Source organism: Micrasema longulum, unplaced genomic scaffold (assembly GCF_059751315.1).
Source record: "Micrasema longulum isolate JH-2025_06_02 unplaced genomic scaffold, ASM5975131v1 h1tg000925l, whole genome shotgun sequence".
Classification (NCBI taxonomy): domain Eukaryota; kingdom Metazoa; phylum Arthropoda; class Insecta; order Trichoptera; family Brachycentridae; genus Micrasema; species Micrasema longulum.
This window is the reverse complement of record NW_028278116.1, coordinates 246,164-268,218: the sequence shown is the minus strand read 5'-3', so window position 1 is coordinate 268,218 and position 22,055 is coordinate 246,164. Positions and strand designations below refer to the sequence as shown.

Here is a 22,055-nt window from a genome sequence, read left to right as displayed (position 1 = left end):
ATCGACTCAAGACACTACAAACGCATTTATTAATTGACGGGCGGCATCAACTGGCAAATTTTTGCGTATGCATTTAATCTGTCTCAGCTGGTAAAAGCATGAACTTATCGTTCTACTAATTTGAGCGTCAAGAGAAAGGTCAGAATTAAGGATGACTCCCAGTAGTTTAACGGTGGGTAAAGCGGTACTCCTCACATCGGGTAGTGCCGTATCCTGAATCAAATCTGGCTGAAGCCATCCATATTTGTTCCGTTTTATATGGATTAAGTGTTAGTCTATTTTCAGCCATCCAGTTTCTTATTTTCTCAATGCATCCATTAATCAAATCAACAAGCACATTCCTCTCGCTCGGTTTACAATAAAAATAAATCTGCGTATCATCTGCATAGCAGTGAGACCACAATCCACATTCTTTGATAATATTCTCTATATCTTTGGTGTACAGGAGATAGAGGAGTGGTCCGAATACTGATCCATGGGGTACTCCAGTAGACACCTTAAAGTTGGATGAGCTATTACCCTTGAACACAACTGCATATTCTCTTTCATTAAGATATGAACTGAACCACATTTGTGCCTGATCACGGATACCATAAGTTTTTTCCAGACGTTCAAGCAAAATGTTATGGTCTACAGTATCAAATGCAGCACTCATGTCCAAAAGAGCCAACAACACTAGATTACCAGAGTCTACCGCCGTTATAATGTCAGACAGCACTCTTATCACTCCTGTCTCCGTAGAATGAAAACGTCGGTATGCCGATTGCCTTACCGAAAATAATGAATTCTGCTCGATATAATTAACGAGCCTATGAGAAACTATTTTTTCTAATATTTTTGATACGATGGGAAGATTTGAAATAGGCCGAAAATTGGAAAGATCTTCCACATCTTCCAATTGTCTCAAGGCAAATTCAAATCTTGTTTCAAGCAAGCGTTTTTTGCTTTAATTGGATTTCTTTGAGTTTATAATCGCTTTGAAGTGGCCACTGTTTATCACAGAAACCTATTTAAAATAAAAATGAAAACGGTTCAAAAAAAGTCAAGAACGCAGAGTAAAGTTTCGGCGTCACTTATTGGTTCAATTCGATTACATGACGTCAGAGGTGACAAGTCGTTAGGGATACAGAGGTAGATAGAGAAAGTACAGAAAAAAAGTATTCGGCATATACCGATGAAGGTAGCCTTTGTTATTTTTTCCCGCCATATCTTCTAAATTTTTCATGTTGCAGTCGAAGATTCTCTCGATTTCAAAATCGAGAACTCTCTTATATTTTTTTTTTCTCGCATTCATTATTTCACCTAAAACTTTTCCTTAACTGTGCCTACCTTACTAACCCCCTGGTAATGTCTCCGAATTACACCGTTTTCTTTTCTGTTTGTTTGATAAGGAAACATTATTTGTCTAATCGGAAATCGATTCTGAGAAAATTGTTTCAATTAGGGCGGCCATGTTGCTCAGTTAGAATTTACCTATAGAACACTGACATGTCGGTAATTGGATTTTCATTTGGCGGGCTTTTTGAATGAATTCTGACTGATGAGTACAGTGTGTGCCCTTTGCATGAGGCTCCTTTTCATCTCTAAACTGTAAAAACACAATTAAATATTTGTATATAACCACTAACCGACTTTTTTATGTCTACCGGTTTAGAGACGTATCCGTAGACGTACACGTAGAAAAATCAGTAAGTGGTTATTCTTAAAGTTTGTTACGAAGAAAATGCGTAAAAAAAGCTTTAATGATTTATAAAAATCTAAATATTTAGTTTTAAGAATATGTACCTGTAAATTAATGTATTGAAATAAAATCTGATCGTAATTATGAGTTTTGTTAATAATACATTTTCTTGAGATAATTTAATACTTTCCGTCTGATGTCATGATTTTTGACATTTGGTTTTCTTCGATTTTCTCATCATATCTCCTTTTAAATGAGCAGGTACCTTTTTTACATTGACTCCTTCAAAAATACGCCAGAAATAAAATGAAGTCGGAATAATGTTTTACGATTGACTGAAACAGCCATCTGAATGTGGTTCTGTTGTGAATGCCATGTACTGTACATGTTTGATCATGTGTTTCAGGGAGGTGTGGCCTGAGAATGACATTTTCGGAAACGAGTCGATGCCACCGCATGAAGAAATAGATGTAATGAAGCTCATATACATGGCCAATATTGGGGCTGAACAAATAGGTAAGTCAAGTCACGTCATTGGAACATATTTTTCCATTTCCTTTTACAGAATCAACAGTGCATAAAAAAGTGATTATCATACGTAGACGATCTCGTGATGTTTATTTGAATTTTTCTCCATTATTATAGGTATTCTTGTTCCATCTATGCATATAAAATAATGCATATTTTCTCTGAAGCCTTTTAGTTTTTTTTTTTTTTTTTAATTTTTTGTTTCGCATATTTACTTATTTTAAAAAAAATGTTTTCGTCTACGACTCATTATCGGAAAGTCATGGATGTTTTTTTTTCATTTTGCTTACTAAGAATTATAATGCATATATACATAAACTCGTACATGTATGTTATTTGAAAAATATATGCGAGAAAACGTTATTTAATACACATTCAATTTAGGATTATAGCTTATAATATAATATTTCCACGAGTTTCAACCGTACTTCTTTATTTTGAATTAATTTAAATTCTTATAAAATGAAAACTAAATCGCAAGCAAATTCCCGATTAGACACGCAGGTTTTAAATATAATATTTGAAAAAGCATAACCGACTGTTTTCTAATTACTTTGAACATGGTAATGAAGCTTAGTCAGGCAGTCACACTTACCTTCTCGATCTGAGAGACTCTTGTTACTGCCCAGTATTTGAAATGTTTATATTCAGGCTTGTGAAAATGCATTAAAGTGTAAATTTCATTATAAAAAAAAAACTATCAACCCAGTTTCGTTAAATTATAGCCAAACCGAGGACACTTTTAAGTTACCGATGCGACGTCTCTCAAAGTGATTTTGACAATCCTAATATCACATGGTCATATCGTTTTAAATTTTCGTTTACTTAAAGAAGCCTGCCGATTTTAAATAAATAATACTAATTGAACAATAATATTTATTTATAATTCCTTATTTTCATTATTACCATAGCCAACGATCATTACCTGTGCCATTCCCAGAATATTTAATTCTCTACCTAGGGATATACATACTTAGCACAGGTAACATTGCTGTATTAAAAGGGGTCAAAAGAGAGCACCCTTTCAATCAAATATTAAATAGGTGAAGCTTTTTAACATTCACTTCTCATTTTACTGTTTATATATTGTTGTATGTATTACATTGCACTTTAAAATATGCTACTACATATATAATTATTGTGTAATTACTATGTTTGTAATTACAACTATAGACATACATTAATAACTATGATAATGATAGTTTTTTCAAAGTATTATTTAATATAAGTAAATAAATGGTTAGTGGAATCTGTATATAAACATAATAAAGCCCACTATGTGGCACAATATTCGTAATTTCCTTTTAACCGGCCTAATGTTTGTGCTTAGTATTCTTCCTACAATATACCTTTGTAAATTTTGAGTCCTTAAAAGTTACGTTTTGGTCCTTTATTAATGATCCTTACCCATTTTAATTATTACTGTAGCTGGGTTTTGAAATCCTTAAGTACTTTATTCATAATTCAATAATCATACCATAGAGCGGTTTGTATTTTGAACATCACATAATTTTCTGCCGACGTCGTTAAAAGTGATTTTAACAAAGTGTGAACTTGAATAACCAATGTTTTTTTACTATACGTATTATTTAGATACAAGTTCGTAGTACCTACGTTTGTATTATGAATGTTAGTTGCTACCTTATTCGAAGACTGTGGCTGTATACGAGGTATAAAAATTATCACAAATTAATAACATCTATAGTTAAATATGTATAATACAATGTTTTTTTTTTACTTCGCCTGTGGTACGATTATATTATATTTATATACATATTTCTTGTAACTTTACATATTTGTTTTAACTCCTTTTTCTGTCGATTGTTTTCTGTAAGATGGTAGAAATCCTTAATGTTCTTTGATTTTCACAGCATTTTGTATATTTACTGATTATGATTTTCTTCTTAAATCACTCACAGAGAGACTTCTAAAAAAATATATTTTATTTAAGTATAAATATTCGGCATTGTCTTCATAAAACGAAACGTGTCAAATAATACAAGGTTTTAATAGAAAAACTTCGTGGAATTCAAAAACCTACTGTGATTTACTTTATTATTTTATATAATTTTCTCAATGAGTAACTTCAGCCCCACGGGAAATTGGATACAAAAAAATGTTTTTTTTGCGCGCGGTAAAAATTAGAGCATTCAATTGCATGTCAAAACTTCTTGAAAATGTACCAAAATAATAAAAACGTACTACTTTGAATGACGCCACTGGTTCATATGAACCATCCAATGATATGAGAGCTTTGAAGGATATCTGGTTTGGTCACCGTAAACGAACCAATCGGAAGAACTGTCAGAGAATAACCTCTGACGTCACACACGCAGTTATTTCAGAAATAAAAAAAATAATTTTTTTTACCACAACAGGCCAGTAATCACAGTGGTAAATTCCATCACAGAACACCCAGGCTTGAAAAAAATCACATATAATTTTTGTGTTCTCACCGAGAATCGAACCCGGAACCTTCTGCGTGTGAGCGTCTTGAACACTACACCACGGAGGCCACCATACCATGATAATACGATATTATATTAATATTAACAAATAAAAATCGAAAAAAAAGACACCTTACTTCCTCATTGCAGTAAATATTTAACAGTAGATTTTCCTTATTGCTCGTACTGTCTTCCTTTCATTATTGTAGGTTTTGCCAGAGGAAACTGGTGTACCTTTAATAAGATGGAAGCTAAAGGCGATTAGTATTTTATTACAAGTGTAGGTGCCCACGAACTTTTTACAACGCAAAACATGTATATAAAAATAGTTTCGTAATTTTATGTCTGTTTTTCTTTTAGCAAACAAACGAAGGTAGCCGAAATTTTCTCCTAACGTTTCTTTTCTCTTAGAAGAGTGATGTCCGTCGTTAAGTTATGTAATAAAAAATACCTCAAACTTCTAATCAACGAGTTATTATAACAGCCGAGTGCTAGATGGGAGTTTACTTAATCGACAAAATTCTTCATCTCATTTTCTTCTCTTTTGTTTGACTTTATTTATGCTAGCAAACTTTTCTATTATGTTTTTTATTTTACGCCGAATATTGATACTGAAGGATTTTGTCGAACCATATTTATCGCTATCGTAAAATAGGATGTAAAATGTATGTATTGATTTATGTGTTATTCTTCATTTTACGCGACGATGTATGTAAAAGTTTAAGTACTTTTTTATCGTTTCTCAAACGGAATTTGAATATAAAAATAAAAAACTGTATATCAAAATCATTGCTCCTCAATTTTTTATATCTATACCTTCATGGGTACTTTATTTTTTATGTGGTGTATTATGAATAATTCAGTTAGTACGGAATTCTTTTTTAACTGGCTTTGCTTCTGTTTTAATTGTTCCTCAAAAGCCGTTTACGCGTGAACAAAACAATATCGTTTTGTTCCAGGACTTGACCGTTGCCCACGTGTAAACAGCAATTTGATAAAACGCCGCGTTGTTGTCGATATAAAATTTCTGTATATAATATTAAACTATAGGGTAGATACTAACCTCCTAAGTAAAATACAAATTAATTCGGGATTGAGAACACTTCGAAAAACATCGGAAAATATTTAAACTGCCTTTGTTTTTAAGTAATGCTACATACCACACACATATGGCCCGCATGTGTCGGGAATATACACATTATTAAATAATAATGTAGATTTTTTAACCTACTCTCCAAAATTGATCTTAATGTCTAAGACAAGAAATGACAAGTGACAAGAAATAAGTATTTATTCCATCTGCTAGTCTCTAGCACTAACTATGCACAACACTCTTTCCTCTGTCGTTCTTGCTCTAACTTTAATGCTTTTTTTCATCTATTGATATTTACATATTACAACAGAGATAAAGAACATTTAAGATAAGGTAATATAGAAGTCTAGGCATCTACAGGGCTTATGACCTGTCAATGGCTGGTTTAAGTGGCCACTTTACACACTGTGTTACATTCTCTTCATCTCTGTTGTAATTTGTTAATATAAACAGCTCCCCAGGGAGTTGAATCCAGTCCTTGTCTACAAAAATTTGGACAAACTCAAAATATTGTTGATCTATTGATATATTTTACATGCCCTTTAATTTATTTGAAAATAAATTAAGACTCATTATTTCTGGCTGCGATACAATCCCACTTTCTATTTAATGATGCTCACACTTACACACACCTGAACACTTACTCCTACACTAATACACATAAACACACATCTACACTTACTCTCATACAAATACACATAAACACAACCTTTTGTTGTAACACAATTTAATAATATGTATGATTCTTATTTAGAAACTTCGCTAGTCTGTCTTTAAACCGTTTTTTATGTTATTTTATCATTGTCGACTATTTGTTTCTTTAAAATAAATAAAATAAATAAATAATATATACTGCCAAAACAATAAAATTGTCATTTTTCATGGTTCTCACAGCTTTTGCGAATAATCTCTTAGAAATAAATCTTATTTAATAAGTACACACGTACAACTTATTTTTTATTGCGTTGTATCCTGTATAAAAAATTATAATAATAAAAAAATATCTATTATTATTACTACATATTTTTCAATGAATTACCTAATAATATGAAATTAATTAAATTAAATATAATAAAGATAAATTTGAAAGGGCCGTAAATCTTAAACTGATCGATGAATGTGTGGAAAATATGAGTATTGATGCAATGTGGGAATGTTTGAAAATGGTATGTGTGAATCTGCTATGGAAATATGCGGTATAACGAAACAAGGAAGAAAGAAAGGTGATGCTTGGTGGGACAATGGAATAAAAAAACTAGTGCAAGAAAAGAAGGAAGCATGGTTAAATCTGCTGACAGTGAATAAAGCGATTGGTAATAGGTATGCAGAATTAAAAAGCATATATAATGAATGTAAGAAGAGAGTGAAACAAGGTGTGTGTGAACGAAAAAAAATGTTGAAAAAAAAAGAGGGAATCAAAATGACCGAGAACTTCCAAGAAAATATAAAGATATTCTGGAAAGCGGTGAAAAATTCCCGAAACAGTAATGAAAGTGGATGTATGACAGCTATAAAAGGAAAAGATGGGAAAATGGTGACAAATGATAGTGGAATAAAAACAAGATGGAAGGAATACTTTGAGGAGGTGTATGAAACACATACAGGAAATATAAGCACTGCAGCACCTCCTCAGGTAAGTTTAAATGCATATGATGGTACGACAGAGATAAGAATGGAAGAAATAAGAATTGCTGCCAAATATATGAAGAATGGAAAAGCGCAAGGTTTTGATAATGTTGCTACAGAATTTATAAAGGCGGGCGGTGAAATAATTTTTGTATGGCTGCACAAACTTTTCAACCGATGTTTAGAGGAGGAATACACTCCTCCAGACTGGAGAAGGGCTGTTGTTATGCCTCTATACAAGGGAAAAGGTTCAAGAGTAGAATGCGGAAATTATAGAGCAATCAGCCTTTTGAGCGCTGTTGGCAAAATGTATGGAAGAATACTGATTGATAGAGTAAGAAAAGTTACAAAGGATAGAGTGTGGGATATTCAGAGCGGTTTTATGAATGGAAGAGGATGTATGGATCAAATATTTGCTTTACGAAACATGACAGAAAAATTTCTTGCTAAAAACCAAAAGCTTTTCTGCGCATTTGTCGATCTGCAAAAAGCGTTTGATAGAGTTGACAGAGAAAAATTATGGAAGGTGTTATCGGAGTACGGAGTAAGCGTAAATCTAACACGTGCTATTGCTTCTCTGTATAAAGACAGCACAGCATGTGTTAGGGTAAATGGATCATACACATCGTGGTTTGACATTCATAAAAGAGTGAAGCAGGGATGTGTTATGTCACCATGGCTGTTCAACGTGTATATCGATAACTGCATGAAAGAACTGAAAGGCTTAAGAATGGGAGCAAAAATGGGTGATTTAAAAGTCAATTGTCTTTTGTATGCTGACGATGCTGTACTCCTTGCTAATAACAAAGAGGAACTGCAATTCTTGGTAACAAAAGTCTACGATGTATGCAAGAGAAGCGATTTGCTGATGAATGTCGATAAATCGAATGTGATGGTTTTTGAAAGAAATGAAAATATGACTAAATGTGAAATCACTGTGAATAGAGTTATACTAAAACAAGTAGAGGAATTTGTGTATCTGGGAAGTATGTTCACTAGGGATGGAATGACCGAGAAAGATATTGAAAGGAGGGTGAGTGCCGGGAACAGAGTGAACGGTGCACTTAAATCGACCTTGGCAAATAAATGGTTGTCACAAGAGGCAAAATTGGCAGTTCACAACGGAGTCCTGGTCCCATCCCTGATGTATGGGAGCGAAGTATGGACTTGGAAAAACAGGGATGAAAGTAAGCTGAATGCTGTCGAAATGCGATCTCTCAGGCGAATGTGTGGTAAAACTATGTACGATAGATGCACAAATGTTGAGATCCGTACATTATGTAAGGCTGAGACAAGCATTATCGACAAAATCAAGAAAGGAGCTCTGCGCTGGTTTGGACATGTAGAACGAATGGACAGCGAGAGAACGGCTAAGAATATTTACAATGCGAATGTTGATGGATGCAGAAATAGAGGAAGACCGAGAAAGACATGGCATGACCAAATCCAACAAATACTTAAAGATGGACATGTCAAAAGTCGGAATAATCGGCGCGCGTGCATGAGAAGATGTATGAATGTAGAGGAAGCGAGATCTGTATGCAAAGATAGAGTGTTGTGGCGTTCTATCCTCTCTGCCTACCCTTACGGGGAAACGGCGTGATGGTTTGTTTGTTTGAAATATAATAAAATTTGTAAGACAAAAAATTATTCCGAGACATTGCCACCGAAATAGACAGGCAGGATATCTCCGCGGAACAATGATTACCCCCATCGCCGCGCGCAGCCGCCATTATCCTCGTGTGAAGACGCTCAGACATAACCTTGTGACAAAAGCGATTTGCTCGACGCGAACGTGTCGCTCCCACACATTTTGTCGGCCGAAAATAATGTCTGAAAAATATTTTTTTTATTAATTAGTTCGTTTTTAAACAATTCCAATGCATCTTGGTATAAAATGAAAAGGTATAAACGGCGTTGTGTATTCATTTTCGCAGCGCTCATGTCTGAACTGCGGCCGAATTTTCGTATTGTCCCAGCGTTCTGTCCAGCGCCATCGTGGTTTTTCACAGAGCTGGGATAGTAAATTTTTGTCATATCTATTGTATTGTCCACATGTAAACGGCCTTTTAATTTGTAGTTGGTATTAGTTTCAATATTTTGAGTTATTCTAAATATTGGTAGACAAAGAACTGAATTCTTACAAGTCGCAGATTCAGAACATTTTGAGGCTAGATATATGGAAGCCTTGGCGTATACAGGGCTTATTTTTTGTCATTGGCAGGTTTTAGTGTCCACTTTTCATTCTATGTAACATTCACCAATTTGCCTATGTTTTTTTGAACATCCACATTTCTTCAATAATGATAAATATTGCACAGTGTGTACAGGCGAATATTGCACAGTGTGTACAGGGGCCTCTGAAAGCAGTCAATGACAAGTCATATGCCCTGGTAATGCTTAGACTGTTAGACTGCTTAGACTTAAATGTTCTCCATCTGTTTTGTAATTTGTAGTAGGTAGTTTTACCTCAAACATGCTATCTTGAAAAACCTGAAATAATTATTTACATAAAATTATTACACGCTGCCCAACCGAGCTGAAAATTTAAATTTAAAAGCGAACAGAAAAGTTGTTCTTCAAAAAATTGCTAAAATTAGGTTGTAATAAGTAATATCTGTACCAAAAACTCATCATTCTTAACCGGGTATTGCTCCCGTGGTAGGATTGTGGACTCACGGACCAAAGATTTCAGGTTCAAATCCCACTCTACCACGACTCGATTTGAATTTTTCCAGCACAAGTTATGTACGACATTTAGGGAATGGTCTGAAAATATAAATATTCGAGTAAATAATAAGAACTCAAGTTTTTCTCTTTACTAAAAAAAGTTTTTTTCAATTCACGTTTTACCCAAATTTTAATGTTCATTTAAAAACATTGTTAATTGAATATACTGGTTTCCTGATGTAACTTGCATTGAATCAGTTAGGTATTTCGTGCGAGTGAAAATATATTCAAGGGGAAGTTTTGCATGACACATCAGCGCTCTTTCCGCAGTAAATATTAAATACGTTTTAAACACGGCCTTCGCCAGTTGTAGCAAAATATCAATCACTGTAACCTATAAACGTCATGTAACGCTATGACGCCTTGTCGCAAATTTTAGGCAATTTGAAGAAGTGGGTGATACGTCAGGGTGGGCCGGGGCAGAAGAGTATGGGGTCTGGAAATGATAATCACCTCATTTGAATTGGTAACTCGTACCGCAGATGCGATTTATTTTCTTCAAATTATATCAGCCCGTGATCGCTTTTCCCGCGAGACAATTCGGTCGGAAGGTTGCGTCGCATAATAAAATTACCTTCGAGAATAAATTTAAATGCCTAAATAATTCAGTCTACTTTAACTCTGTGTCACTCGTCAGTTGGCTGGAGTGTCGGTTGACAGTCTATGTTTCAAAAGCGAGGATAACGTGATCCAGTAGAATCTCGACTATCTGAGCTCGCTCTATCCGGACCACGGATTAACGATCGTCAATTTTTCTACTACCTCTTTCAAATTATGCCGAACTTAAAAGTGTACCGATCTTTGTACTCGTATGAGTCGACCGTCTAAGGCGGTGTTTTTCAAACTGCGGGTCGCGACCCCCCAGGGGGGTCGCCGACAAGCAAGGCAAAAGTAAAAAGCAAGTGTTCTTGGCCCTACACTACAACAAATTCACGAGAAGGCTGTCTGATTATTTTTAACAATTTGTCGAACTATGGTTCTATTTTGGACACGCAAATAAACAACTTTTTTTCTAATTGTAGTATTTTTCTCTTAGTTTTTAAGGCCACCATTTGGGTAAGACACTCTACGTTTAATCCACGATTTCTCCTATTTATAAAAAATCTGAAGTAAAAAATAAAATTATTTTTAAAATATATACAGTACCTTCTACATACTATGTCAAATATTCCTAATAGGAAAGCTTAGCACCGCTCACGACGCGTCGCCAACGTTGAGTTTAGCGTCTATTTTATTTGATCAAAATGGATGGTGTTTATTTAGGCGGCGACCTTACGTGAAATATTTTTTAGATGTAATGTTGTTTAATCTTTTGCGAGAACATTCGCTACAAACATTTATGTTATTTCAAATAGCAAAAATCATATTTGACTAGAGTAAACCTTTAATGTTTTAGTTGTTTTGCCAATTTGAGGTATTTTTGCATTGTTATTTACTTACCCGATATCGTGCTAATTCCTTAAGTGGTCTTGACCTGTGCCCCTTTTGTTGCCCTTTAATAATATGGAATATTTTGGTTTTTTTAAAAATATTTTTTATTTCCTTTTTCAATTACTATAAAATAAAAAAGTACCTTGTAATCTTTTACAGAATATTTTATTTTCTCTTTCTTATATTGCACAAAAATATTGTACCTGTCTATTTATTATAGGAGAAAAAATTCTTTGTATACCCACGAATAGGCCATGCCTTTGTGGTATTTTTTGTTTACTATTTTTACTGTAATATGTATTTCATTGCTATGTAATTCCTCTATGTATATTGTTAAGAAACAAAAAATATATATACATACATGTATAATTCTCTAAAATTTCAATTTCTATTCCGGCTGTCCTCGACCGCTATTTTAGATTTTGTTGTCTTCCGGTGTTATTTCAATATATTATGTACTATCTTTTTGATTTTATTTTAAAAAAACATCCGTTCCTTAAAGCTGAAAGACTGAAAGTCACATTCTTTGCAAAGTTGAGTTATGAATGTCATCTTGTTCATATATTCAGATTCTATTAATGCTTAAAACATTGGAGTCCTCCGGTATACCACTACTGAAAAAGCTTGTTCTAAAACACCAGTAGTGCAGTAATAATACGCATGCTTTCAACAAAATTCAACGGTTTGCTGGTATTAAAGCAGTGGATACCGAATTAATTCCACACTTTTCATAACGAACAACCTTTGACGCAGTGAGAGATTTTGCACAAGATTAAGTCTTATTGTGAAAATCAACCATACTTAATCATTATGCCATTTCTTTAGCCGTTAATTTCATTATTTTTCTTTGCTTTTTTTCACATACTGTTTTATTGCTATTAATATCATGTCAATAAATCTGTATTTACCTGTTATTTTCATAAATAATTGATGTTTGAATTAATGGCTCGTAATTTAATGTTTATACCTAAAAAAAGTTTTATAAATACATTGTTTTTCATTCAATATTCTACATTTCTTTTTATATTTGAGTCCGAGGAGGAATTAGGGCGCGGACCGGGCGGTTAGAACAAAAAACATTAAAGTCCGATAGTTATTTGATAGTCCATACTTTTAATGTTTTTTCTTATATATTCTTTTAAAAGCCTATAAATCCAAAAAAACAGCAATTAATTGTGTTTTTACTTCGAGAGATACATTTGAAACCGTTTTACAACATCGAAACGCTATCCTGAACAATTCACCAAATGTGACTTCCAGCTTTACAGCTTTAAGGTACAGATAAATTTTACCATCGAATCTTTCAGCTGTTTCTTGTATTATAAGAATGTGCTTTATAACATAAATTATAATTAACACATTTCATCATAGATTGAAAACAAAGTTAAAACTGATAATCGATAAATTATAACTTATCAATAATAATAATAATAATAACAATAGAGAAGCGTTATTTTTCGTTTTCAGTTTTAAAAAATTGACATATATTTGATTTACTTAAGTTAATTTACAACAGATTTTTTGCGATATTTTTACATTATGTTAAGTTATACTTCCGTTTAAATGGAGAACACGGTGGTTCTGGGTGTGAAATATATCCAGAACCCGGAGAAATGTTTTCGATTCAATGACTACTTAATGTAAAATAATGAAAAAAGCAATCGAGTTAATATAAGTTCCTCTCGTAGTGCAGTGGTGGGCGCATTTGCCTACCGTGCCCGAGGTCCTTGGTCGGATTACTGACAAGGGGACTTATAATAAGAGATAAAAATAATTGTATGAATTTATTAATCGAATGAGTAATTTAGTGCACTTAATAATCGAATTAATTAATTAAATGAATCATTCATTTCCACCCACTGAGTAACCAAGATCTGAGCCTTGTCCCATCACCCCGGAATACGGATTAAACGGGTTTCATAAAATTGGAAGGGGGGGATAGTGCCTAAATGATGAAAAATCAGTGGCTACCTCCCAATATGCCAAACACATAAGTATATCAAATTTTCAAAGAATCAATTCGTTCGTACATTCATTCGATTACTAATTCATCCAAATGAATTACTGAATTCGGACATTCATTCAAATGAATTAAGTAATCGAATGCGTTCGATTATTTTCATTCGAATGAATAATCTCTACTTTAATATATATGTTTCCACTCTGCAATATTCCATTGTTCCAGGACTGACATGTGAGGCGTAAGACGGTCTCCTATGCCCCACTAGATGAAAATTGAAAAGTGATGATTTATTTTTATGTAACTGGTTCGAGGGCCGCGATCATGAACGGCTATCTTCATCGATATATACTGAGACGGTATAAACTAATATCGATATTCATGTACGAAAATGTGTATTTTTTTATAAAATCTTCGTATCTTCGTCGGTAACCGATAATTGAACATGTTTAAAAAAATATTAAAAAAATGTGGTTTTATTTTTCATACTGAAAACTTAATTTTACTTTGTACAAAAAAAAAAAAAAATTTTTCTTCCCATCATAATCAAGGCCCAGGCAACTTATTACACTAACATGAAATTTTTATTTTCACCAGCAGTCTTTTATAATTTACGGACATTTAAGCCAAAAACAAAATGGATATTTTTTTCCGTTATGAATTAAGCTGCCTCGTTATGTGTTAGAGTTCAATTATTTTTAGACGCACTTTGAATTCCCGTATTAAAAAGACGGCACCATTACGCTTATTAAAATCCCGAATCATTCGAAGTAGATTAAAAGTAAGAAAAGGGACACAATCCATTCGGATTTTGACGCGTAATGAAATTTTCGAGCTTTATAATCACAGTCGTCCTGCAGCTGAAATTCCAATTACATTAATATTGCAGATTTATCTAGAAAGAGTTCATTTGGTAATGCAGTAGGTTCCATTCAGCCTCAGTTCGGTCCCCCTTTTGCCCCTGTTCGCCCCTATTTTACCTCCATTAAGCCCCCGGTCAGTTCCATTCACTCGCTCCACTCGGACTGCCTCTTCAGTCTTCCTGGTCACCCGGAAAAATAATTTAACTGCAACTCTGCCCAGGCTTTATCCGTCGGTCAACAGCAATTTGAACTCGGCGATCTGTGACGTGGCCGCGTTGGCATTAAAATGAACAAAATATCATTTTTTCAATTTAAGCATCTACACTCGAGTTTATTTTCACAAAATTGAACGACATCTAACCGCTTTGAAGTAATTTAGGGGGTAGTTCAGATCCAAACTTAAATCTCTAACAATGTAGGCATAAAATATTTATTTTAATAAAACACGTTATTAGCATCATCATCATAATTTACCTATCGGCACCTAGTGGTGTATAGGGCACTGCATTGGTACTCCAATTGATGCGTATCTAGATATTTTTTGTCACATGGAAGGTTAGGTGATCAGTCTTGCCAGTTCTGACATTTAAATATCGCAGCAAACAACCACCTTTAAAACCAATATTTCAAATGCCTGTTCATATTCATTACATATGCTTATATATATGTATATATATATATATATAGTTGGATAATTTATATAGCGCCATTTTTGTGAAAATCACCTCAAGGGCGCTGTACAATTAATAAATATCCCAGTACGTCTTGCAGCTACAGAGCGCATGGACGGTTGGGATTCTAGTTCCTCGTTTTCAATTAAGATCAATAAAAAATTATAACAGATAGGATCTAGATTACAGGACGTCTTGCAGCTACAGAGCGCATAGACAGTTAGAAATTTAGCTCCCATTTACACATTTTAAAAATTGACAAATAAATTTAGTGTATTAATGATACTAAAAAAAATGAAAATAATAGAAATAATAAAAAGGAGTAAGATTACAACACGTCTTGCAGCTACTAAGCGCATAGACGATTGGAATTCTAGATCCCTAGCTTGTTCATGTTCATTTCATATGCCTGTTCATGTTCATTTCATATTTTATTTTTATTTTATTTTTATTTATTTGGATAACCAACAGCTATAATTATATCATATTTACATAACAAAACAAATAACAAATAAGCCAATTACAGGTTTTCACAAGTAGCATCACAGTAAGTTAAAAAAGATTCTCGAACATAAAATGAATAGTAATTAAATGTAAATTTAAAAGAAAAGAAAAAAAATACTACGAGTTATTTTGAAAGCAAACGCCGCACGTTATTAAGATTATTTTCAAATAAATCTATGTTAAATGATTTATTTAGTACATTAAAATTATTAAAAGTTCGCCATAAATATGAATTTTGCCTATAATTAGATGAAACAAGAGGTATGTGAAGAAGAGGGTTATTTCTTAAAACTTTGGAAGGAACATTGATAGAAAGTTTGAAAGTAGTTCAGGACAGTCAATTGAACCAGAGGCAATTTTAAGTAAATAAATTATATCCGCTATTTCACGACGTTTTTGCAGAGGCAGTAGGTGATGTTTTTTACATATATGAATATACTGGTCAGATTTAAACTCAAGTTTCAACCGGAAACACATGAACTTTACGATTTTTTTTTGAATATTTTCAATGCGTGATATCTGCACATTGTACATAGGATTCCATATTTGTGATGCATATTCTAAGTTGCTTCGCACTAATGTACAGTAAAGGATTTTAAGTGTCTTTGCCATAGTGAACGATGTAGAGCTACGCATAACAAAGCCAAGCGCACGCGATGACTTTTTTATGATGCTGTCAACATGGGCGTCAAAAAGTAATTTACTATCATGGAAGACACCTAGATCCTTTACACATAATGAGCGTTGGAGGTTTTGACCCTTAAGCACATAGTTAGTACGTAAAAATTTTACTTTGCGACTAAATGTAATAACTGAACACTTAGAAGGATTAAGGTCCAAGCAGTTGGAGTTGCAGTAATCCTCTAGACGGTCGAGATCTGACTGCAGATCAAAGACGTCAGCTGGGGTCTTGATTGTTGCAAAAATTTTCATGTCGTCAGCAAAACAAAGCAAACGCGAAGAGGTAAAGCATTTATCAATGTCGTTAACAAAAATTATGAAGAGCAAAGGTCCCAGAAGAGACCCTTGAGGCACCCCGCTGGAGACCCGTACCCAACTAGAAATAAAATTATTAACCACTACCGCTTGCGACCTGTTGTCTATATAAGATGAAAACCATCTGAAGAGGTCACCTCTAATACCGATTTTAGTTAATTTTTTTAATAGTAATTTGTAATCGATTCGGTCGAAGCATTTACTATAATCGGTGTAAATAACGTCTACCTGATGACCACCGTCCATTGAATCAGTAAGGTAATCATTAAGTAAGATTAAATTTGAAACAGTAGATCTCCCTTTTAGAAAGCCATGTTGAGATGGACTCAGTGAGTTTTTAATGGCGGAATATAGTTGGTTATAGATTATTCTTTCAAATACTTTAGACACTATACACAGTTTAGAAATTGGTCTATAATTGGCAATATCGGTTTTAGGCCCTTTCTTGTGGACTGGTGTTATAAAAGCGGATTTCCAAATATGTGGGATTGTGCATTCTTTGAGAGATCTTTTGAATAGCAAAGTGATTGGTACACATATAGTACTAGCAGAATTTATGAGAAAACATGCGGGAAGGTGATCAGGTCCAGCTGATTTTGATGTATCTAGCTTTAAGAGTAGATTTTTTACATAGTCTGTGGTAATCACTATGGAATTAATATCTGAGGTATACACATGAGACGAGGTAGATGAGGGATTAGTGGAATTTCTCGATTGGATACTAGCTGGATTTAGAAAAGTGGAGTGAAAATATTCAGAAAATGCGTTGCAAATTTCAGTACCAGTGTTTACTCGCATATTACCTAATACAAGACTATTAGGAATACAGTTAGATTTGGATTATGCCTGTTCATTTTCATTTCTTATCCCTGTTCATGTTTATGGACAGTTCATGCCTTTGTGGGATTTTTTATATTTATTTAATAGTGATTTTTTTATTTGTGACTTATGTATACCTATTGTAAAATGCAACGAAAAAAAAATATATCCACCCTCTCAGGAATCGAACTCAGGACTTACAGAATGGTAGGCGAACGCGCCAACCGCTTCACAACGGGTTGGACTTTTTTCCGCTTGATTTCCTTTCTTAGAAATTTTCCATGAGAACCAGGGTGTTCTGGTTCTTTTTTACACTCAGAACGGTTTTCTTTATCTGGCCGGACATATTCATACAATATTTTTTCCCCCTATAATATTTCAATTTCCCATCCCTAGTAAATACTGAGAAAGATAGAAACATACTGATATGATGGTAAGTGCCGGGAACAGGGTGAACGGAGTACTAAAATCAACCTTGGAAAACTAATTTAATGTTTGCCTTAGAAAGCGAAATGGAGTTCACAATGGAGTCCGGGTGCCGGCCCTTACGTATGGAAGCGAAATATTTCTATTATGTACGATAGGCGCACAAATGTTGAGATCCGTGCAATATGTAAGGTTAAGATAAGCATTATTGACAAAATTAAGAAAGGAGTTCGGCGTTGGTTTACACGTGGGGCGAATGAACGGCAGAAGAACGTCTGAAAACATTAACGATGCGAATGTTGATAGCTGCAGAAAACGTGAAATACCGAGAAAGACGAAGCATGACCAATTCAAAAAAATACTTGAATAAATAAGATGAACAGTTGACATGTTAAAAGTATGAATAGTCGACGCGTGTGTGCATTAGAAGATGTATGTAGAGGAAGCATTGTCTGTTTGCAAAAAAACAATATGGCGTTCAATCCTCTCTGCCTACCCCTACGGGAAAATGGTTTGGCGTGATGGTTTTTATTTGTTTATTCCCAGGAGTGTCACCTGAAGCGAAATACTATTAAAATTATTTTACCTTTACAAAATGATCGTGGTACGCTATAATATCTGATCTGATGCAATTCCTGTGCACCGTAAGTGACAATAACGTTAAGAAGGATGTTTGTATGTTAAAAAATGAGGAAATGATTATTATTTTTTATTTTTTTTTATGTGTCAATGTGTATTAAGCTAAGCCAATTTCTCTTTTCTAGCTGAATTAAAAAGAAAATTCCAAAATTTTTATGTATCGTATTATCAGCGCTATGATCTTTTAAAGGTTTGTATTTTTAAAATTACTTCGCGTGTGGTGTCTCAAGATATCTTCCGCTTCTTATCGAAGAGTTCTGCTGATTGGTCAGTGACTTTACCGTAAACCTGAAATCTGTAACAACTATTTTAGCATTGGCTGATTCAGAAGAACCAGTGACGTCATGCAAAGTAGTTCGTTGTTATTATTTTTCTCGTACATTTTCAAGAAACTTCACCGTTCAATTTAATGCTCTAATTTTTACCGCGCGTCAGAATACATTTTTCATATCCACTTTTCCGTAGGGCTGAAATTCCGAAAATTTTGTATTTTTTGTAAAATATTTTGTAATTGCCAGTACAAAACATTTATATAAGATCTGTGTTGCGTCGTCAAAATAAAAGCTGTCACCGTATATTTTTCAATAACTTTTCAACGTCTATAAATTTTCAATCTACAATTTTTTACTTAAAAAGAAACAGCTGCTTCTCAAGAATGTATTAATAATAGAAGTTAAATTTTCCATCTTGCGTAAAAAGCTTTATTTTATTTTATACAGCTTTCTTTTTTTAACGAAAAAGCACTTTTTTTCATTTCCATCTTATTGTAATAAAAATATGCTTTAAAATAATATTCATATATGAAGGAGTTTGATAAGACCGGCAATCTTTTCTCTTTAACTCTCGTATCTTTACTTTCTTAAATTTGTCATTCGGAGCAATTTTCTTGTATTAAAATACTTCCTTGTTCGAATATAGGTTTTTGTTACGAAAATTTAGGATTTCGTAAGAAATTCAATTCTTCCAATTTTCTACGTTGCCGGAAAAAGCTTTGAATAATAATAAAACAAATGGGGAATTTCTTGCGAATAGAAAGGATGACAATTTCTCTTCAAAAAGTTAATACCGATATTATATTGCAACAAAATACACGGCTTGAGAGAATTAATAAAAATAATGGTTTATTAGCATAACAGTTCCTATAATCTGCTACATTCTTGTGGTAATAGATTTCCCTGGATCGTGTATAGTCTGCCTAACCAGATGCAACCTGTTTTAAGGCAGACATTTTTAAATGCAGAGCAAAATTATAACAAGACATGTCTTAGTGTATTTACAATCGAGTTTTATTATCCAACAACAACAACAAACCGTCACGCCGTTTCCCCGTAGGGGTAGGCAGAGAGGATAGAACGCCATAACACTATCTTGGCATACAGACCTCGCTTCCTCTACATTCATACATCTTCTCATGCACGCACGCCGATTATTCCTACTTTTGACATGTCCATCTTCAAGTATTTGATGGACTTGATCGTGCCATGTCTTTCTCGGTCTTCCTCGTTTTCTGCATCCATCAACATTTGCATCGTAGATCCTTTTAGCCGTTCTTTCGCTGTCCATTCGCTCTACATGTTCAAACCAACGCAGCACCCCTTTCTTGATTCTGTCAATAATGCATGTCTCAGCCTTGCACACTTCACGGATCTCGACATTTGTGCACCTACCATACATCGTTTTACCACACATTCGCCTGAGGGATCGCATTTCGACAGCATTCAACCTACTTTCATCATTATTTTTCCAATTCCATACTTCGCTCCCATATATATAGAGTTGGAACTAGAACTCCGTTGTGAACTGCTAGTTTAGCCTCCTGCGATAAACATTTGTTTGCCAAAGTAGATTTTAGTGCACCGTTAACCCTGTTCCCTCAAACGAGTGGAGGCGTATAAAAAAAAATAAAAAAAAACCCTGTTCCCGGCACTCGCCCCTCCTTTCAATATCTATTTAAAATAAATAAATTGAAATTGAATCTTTCTCGGCCTTTATTATCCATATTATTATTTATTAATTATTTTCTCTCTACTCAAACCCACTACAAAATTTATTTCATTGAATCCGGGTCATGGTTTTGCAATGTTCGGGCAATACATATAATATTTTGGGTCCCAAAAACCTGGAATTTCATGGCCTGAATTCACAATTTGTGGTAGACCCTATGACCATAATTTGACTTTTGGTGGTGTGGGATGGTTCTTTTTCAGATTTAGACATTAAATAATTATTTCGTAGTTTTCAATGTACCGTAATTTTCATTTACCGTTTAAAAATATGTGATTACTATTTTTTTGTTAAATCAAACGTATAAAATAATATTTTTCTCAGATCTTTATTTGAAATATAAATTCCAATAAACGTTTTAGTGGATATGCGGTGACAAACGATGCTGATGAATAGGTATTTGAGCATTGTTTTACTTTTTCACTCTCGCAAATGCATCCCCGATACTGTGCAAAAAAACTGCAAATCGGACTGATTTGTTTTATTATAATCGACGTTTCGCTGTCCCGTTTTCTGCACATCAAAACTGAACCGATTTTGTTATTTTTTTTAGGAAGAGTATCAGAATTAGATTTTCTGTGACCTATTTCATTTTTAAAAATTGTTTTATTATAATCGACGTTTCGCTGTCCCGTTTTCAGCACATCAATACTAAACCGATATTGTTTTTTTTTTTTCGAAAAAGTATCAGAATAAAATGTTCTGTGACCTTTTTTGTTTTTCGAAATTGTTACTTTACCGAGCGTCCGAAGACAGCCAATGAAACTAGGCATTTCTAAGGGTTTTTGGATGGCTCTAGTTCCCATAGAAAACAATTTATAAAAAAACAACACGATAAGGATACGCAATGGTATCTATATTGTGTAAAAAATTATTACTCTAGTGCCATAATCAGGGAGAAAATACGGTAATACGTTTTTTTTTAGAAAAGTGAGAACATGTTTCGTCTTAAAATCTTTTGCAATATTTCACTGTCCTTTGCCCTTGTGCCTGAAGCGTTAGACTTACTTGTTGATATAGGTGTTAAAGTTATCCTGGTTTAAGTGTGCCAATGTAATGCCCTGTGCACCGCTGGGCGCTGATAGAGAAATGATGATGATGATATAGCTTCTTTATAAAAGCAACTACTCTTGAGTAGTGTCATTTGTATTATTTTATAGATATCGCACCCCAGAAGTACACTGTGGTATGTCTAAAACAGCCATTTTGCAGAAGAGCTAAGACAAACTTTTTTTTAGTTATACTTAATGTATATTGACGTTATAATGCCTATTTTTTACGTGGCATTTGCTCATTTTCCTATTAAAATATGATAAAAGCACTCTAGCATCATAAAAACTGCAGCGTGTTTGTCGATATTTTACTTAATTAACTTTAAAAAATACTGAAGTTTGTGATATATCTTACTCAAAAAATTGTAAAGGTACATAATTTAAAAATATTTTTAAACTAACCTGCCAAATTTTGACTTAAAACAGTGTTCTTCTGAGAGATATATCCAGAATTCCTCTTTCTTCTCTATCTCATATAGTGTCCATGCGGCTCGACTGTGGAATCATCCCACCATCAAAGATGTTACTACATTATCTCTGTTTAAATCACGTCTAAAGAAACATCTCCTTTCTCTTCCTTAATCT

General features: G+C 33.8%; 2 protein-coding genes across 3 annotated transcripts in view; one reads left to right on the top strand and one right to left on the bottom strand.

The window, feature by feature from the left end:
- The window catches only part of LOC148278152 (protein timeless homolog), a 64,764-nt gene extending 50,941 nt beyond the window's left edge, over positions 1 to 13,823 (top strand). For both annotated transcript variants that reach the window (XM_088231829.1, XM_088231830.1), the window contains 2 exons: positions 2,088 to 2,197; positions 13,722 to 13,823. In XM_088231829.1, coding sequence (XP_088087955.1) covers positions 2,088 to 2,197; positions 13,722 to 13,741 — 130 coding nt within the window. In that variant the 3' untranslated portion in view covers positions 13,742 to 13,823. The remainder of the gene's footprint in view (positions 1 to 2,087; positions 2,198 to 13,721) is intronic.
- Positions 1 to 22,055, bottom strand: part of LOC148278151 (uncharacterized) — a 168,307-nt gene that overhangs the window by 46,067 nt on the left and 100,185 nt on the right. The gene's annotated exons all lie outside the window — the stretch shown is intronic.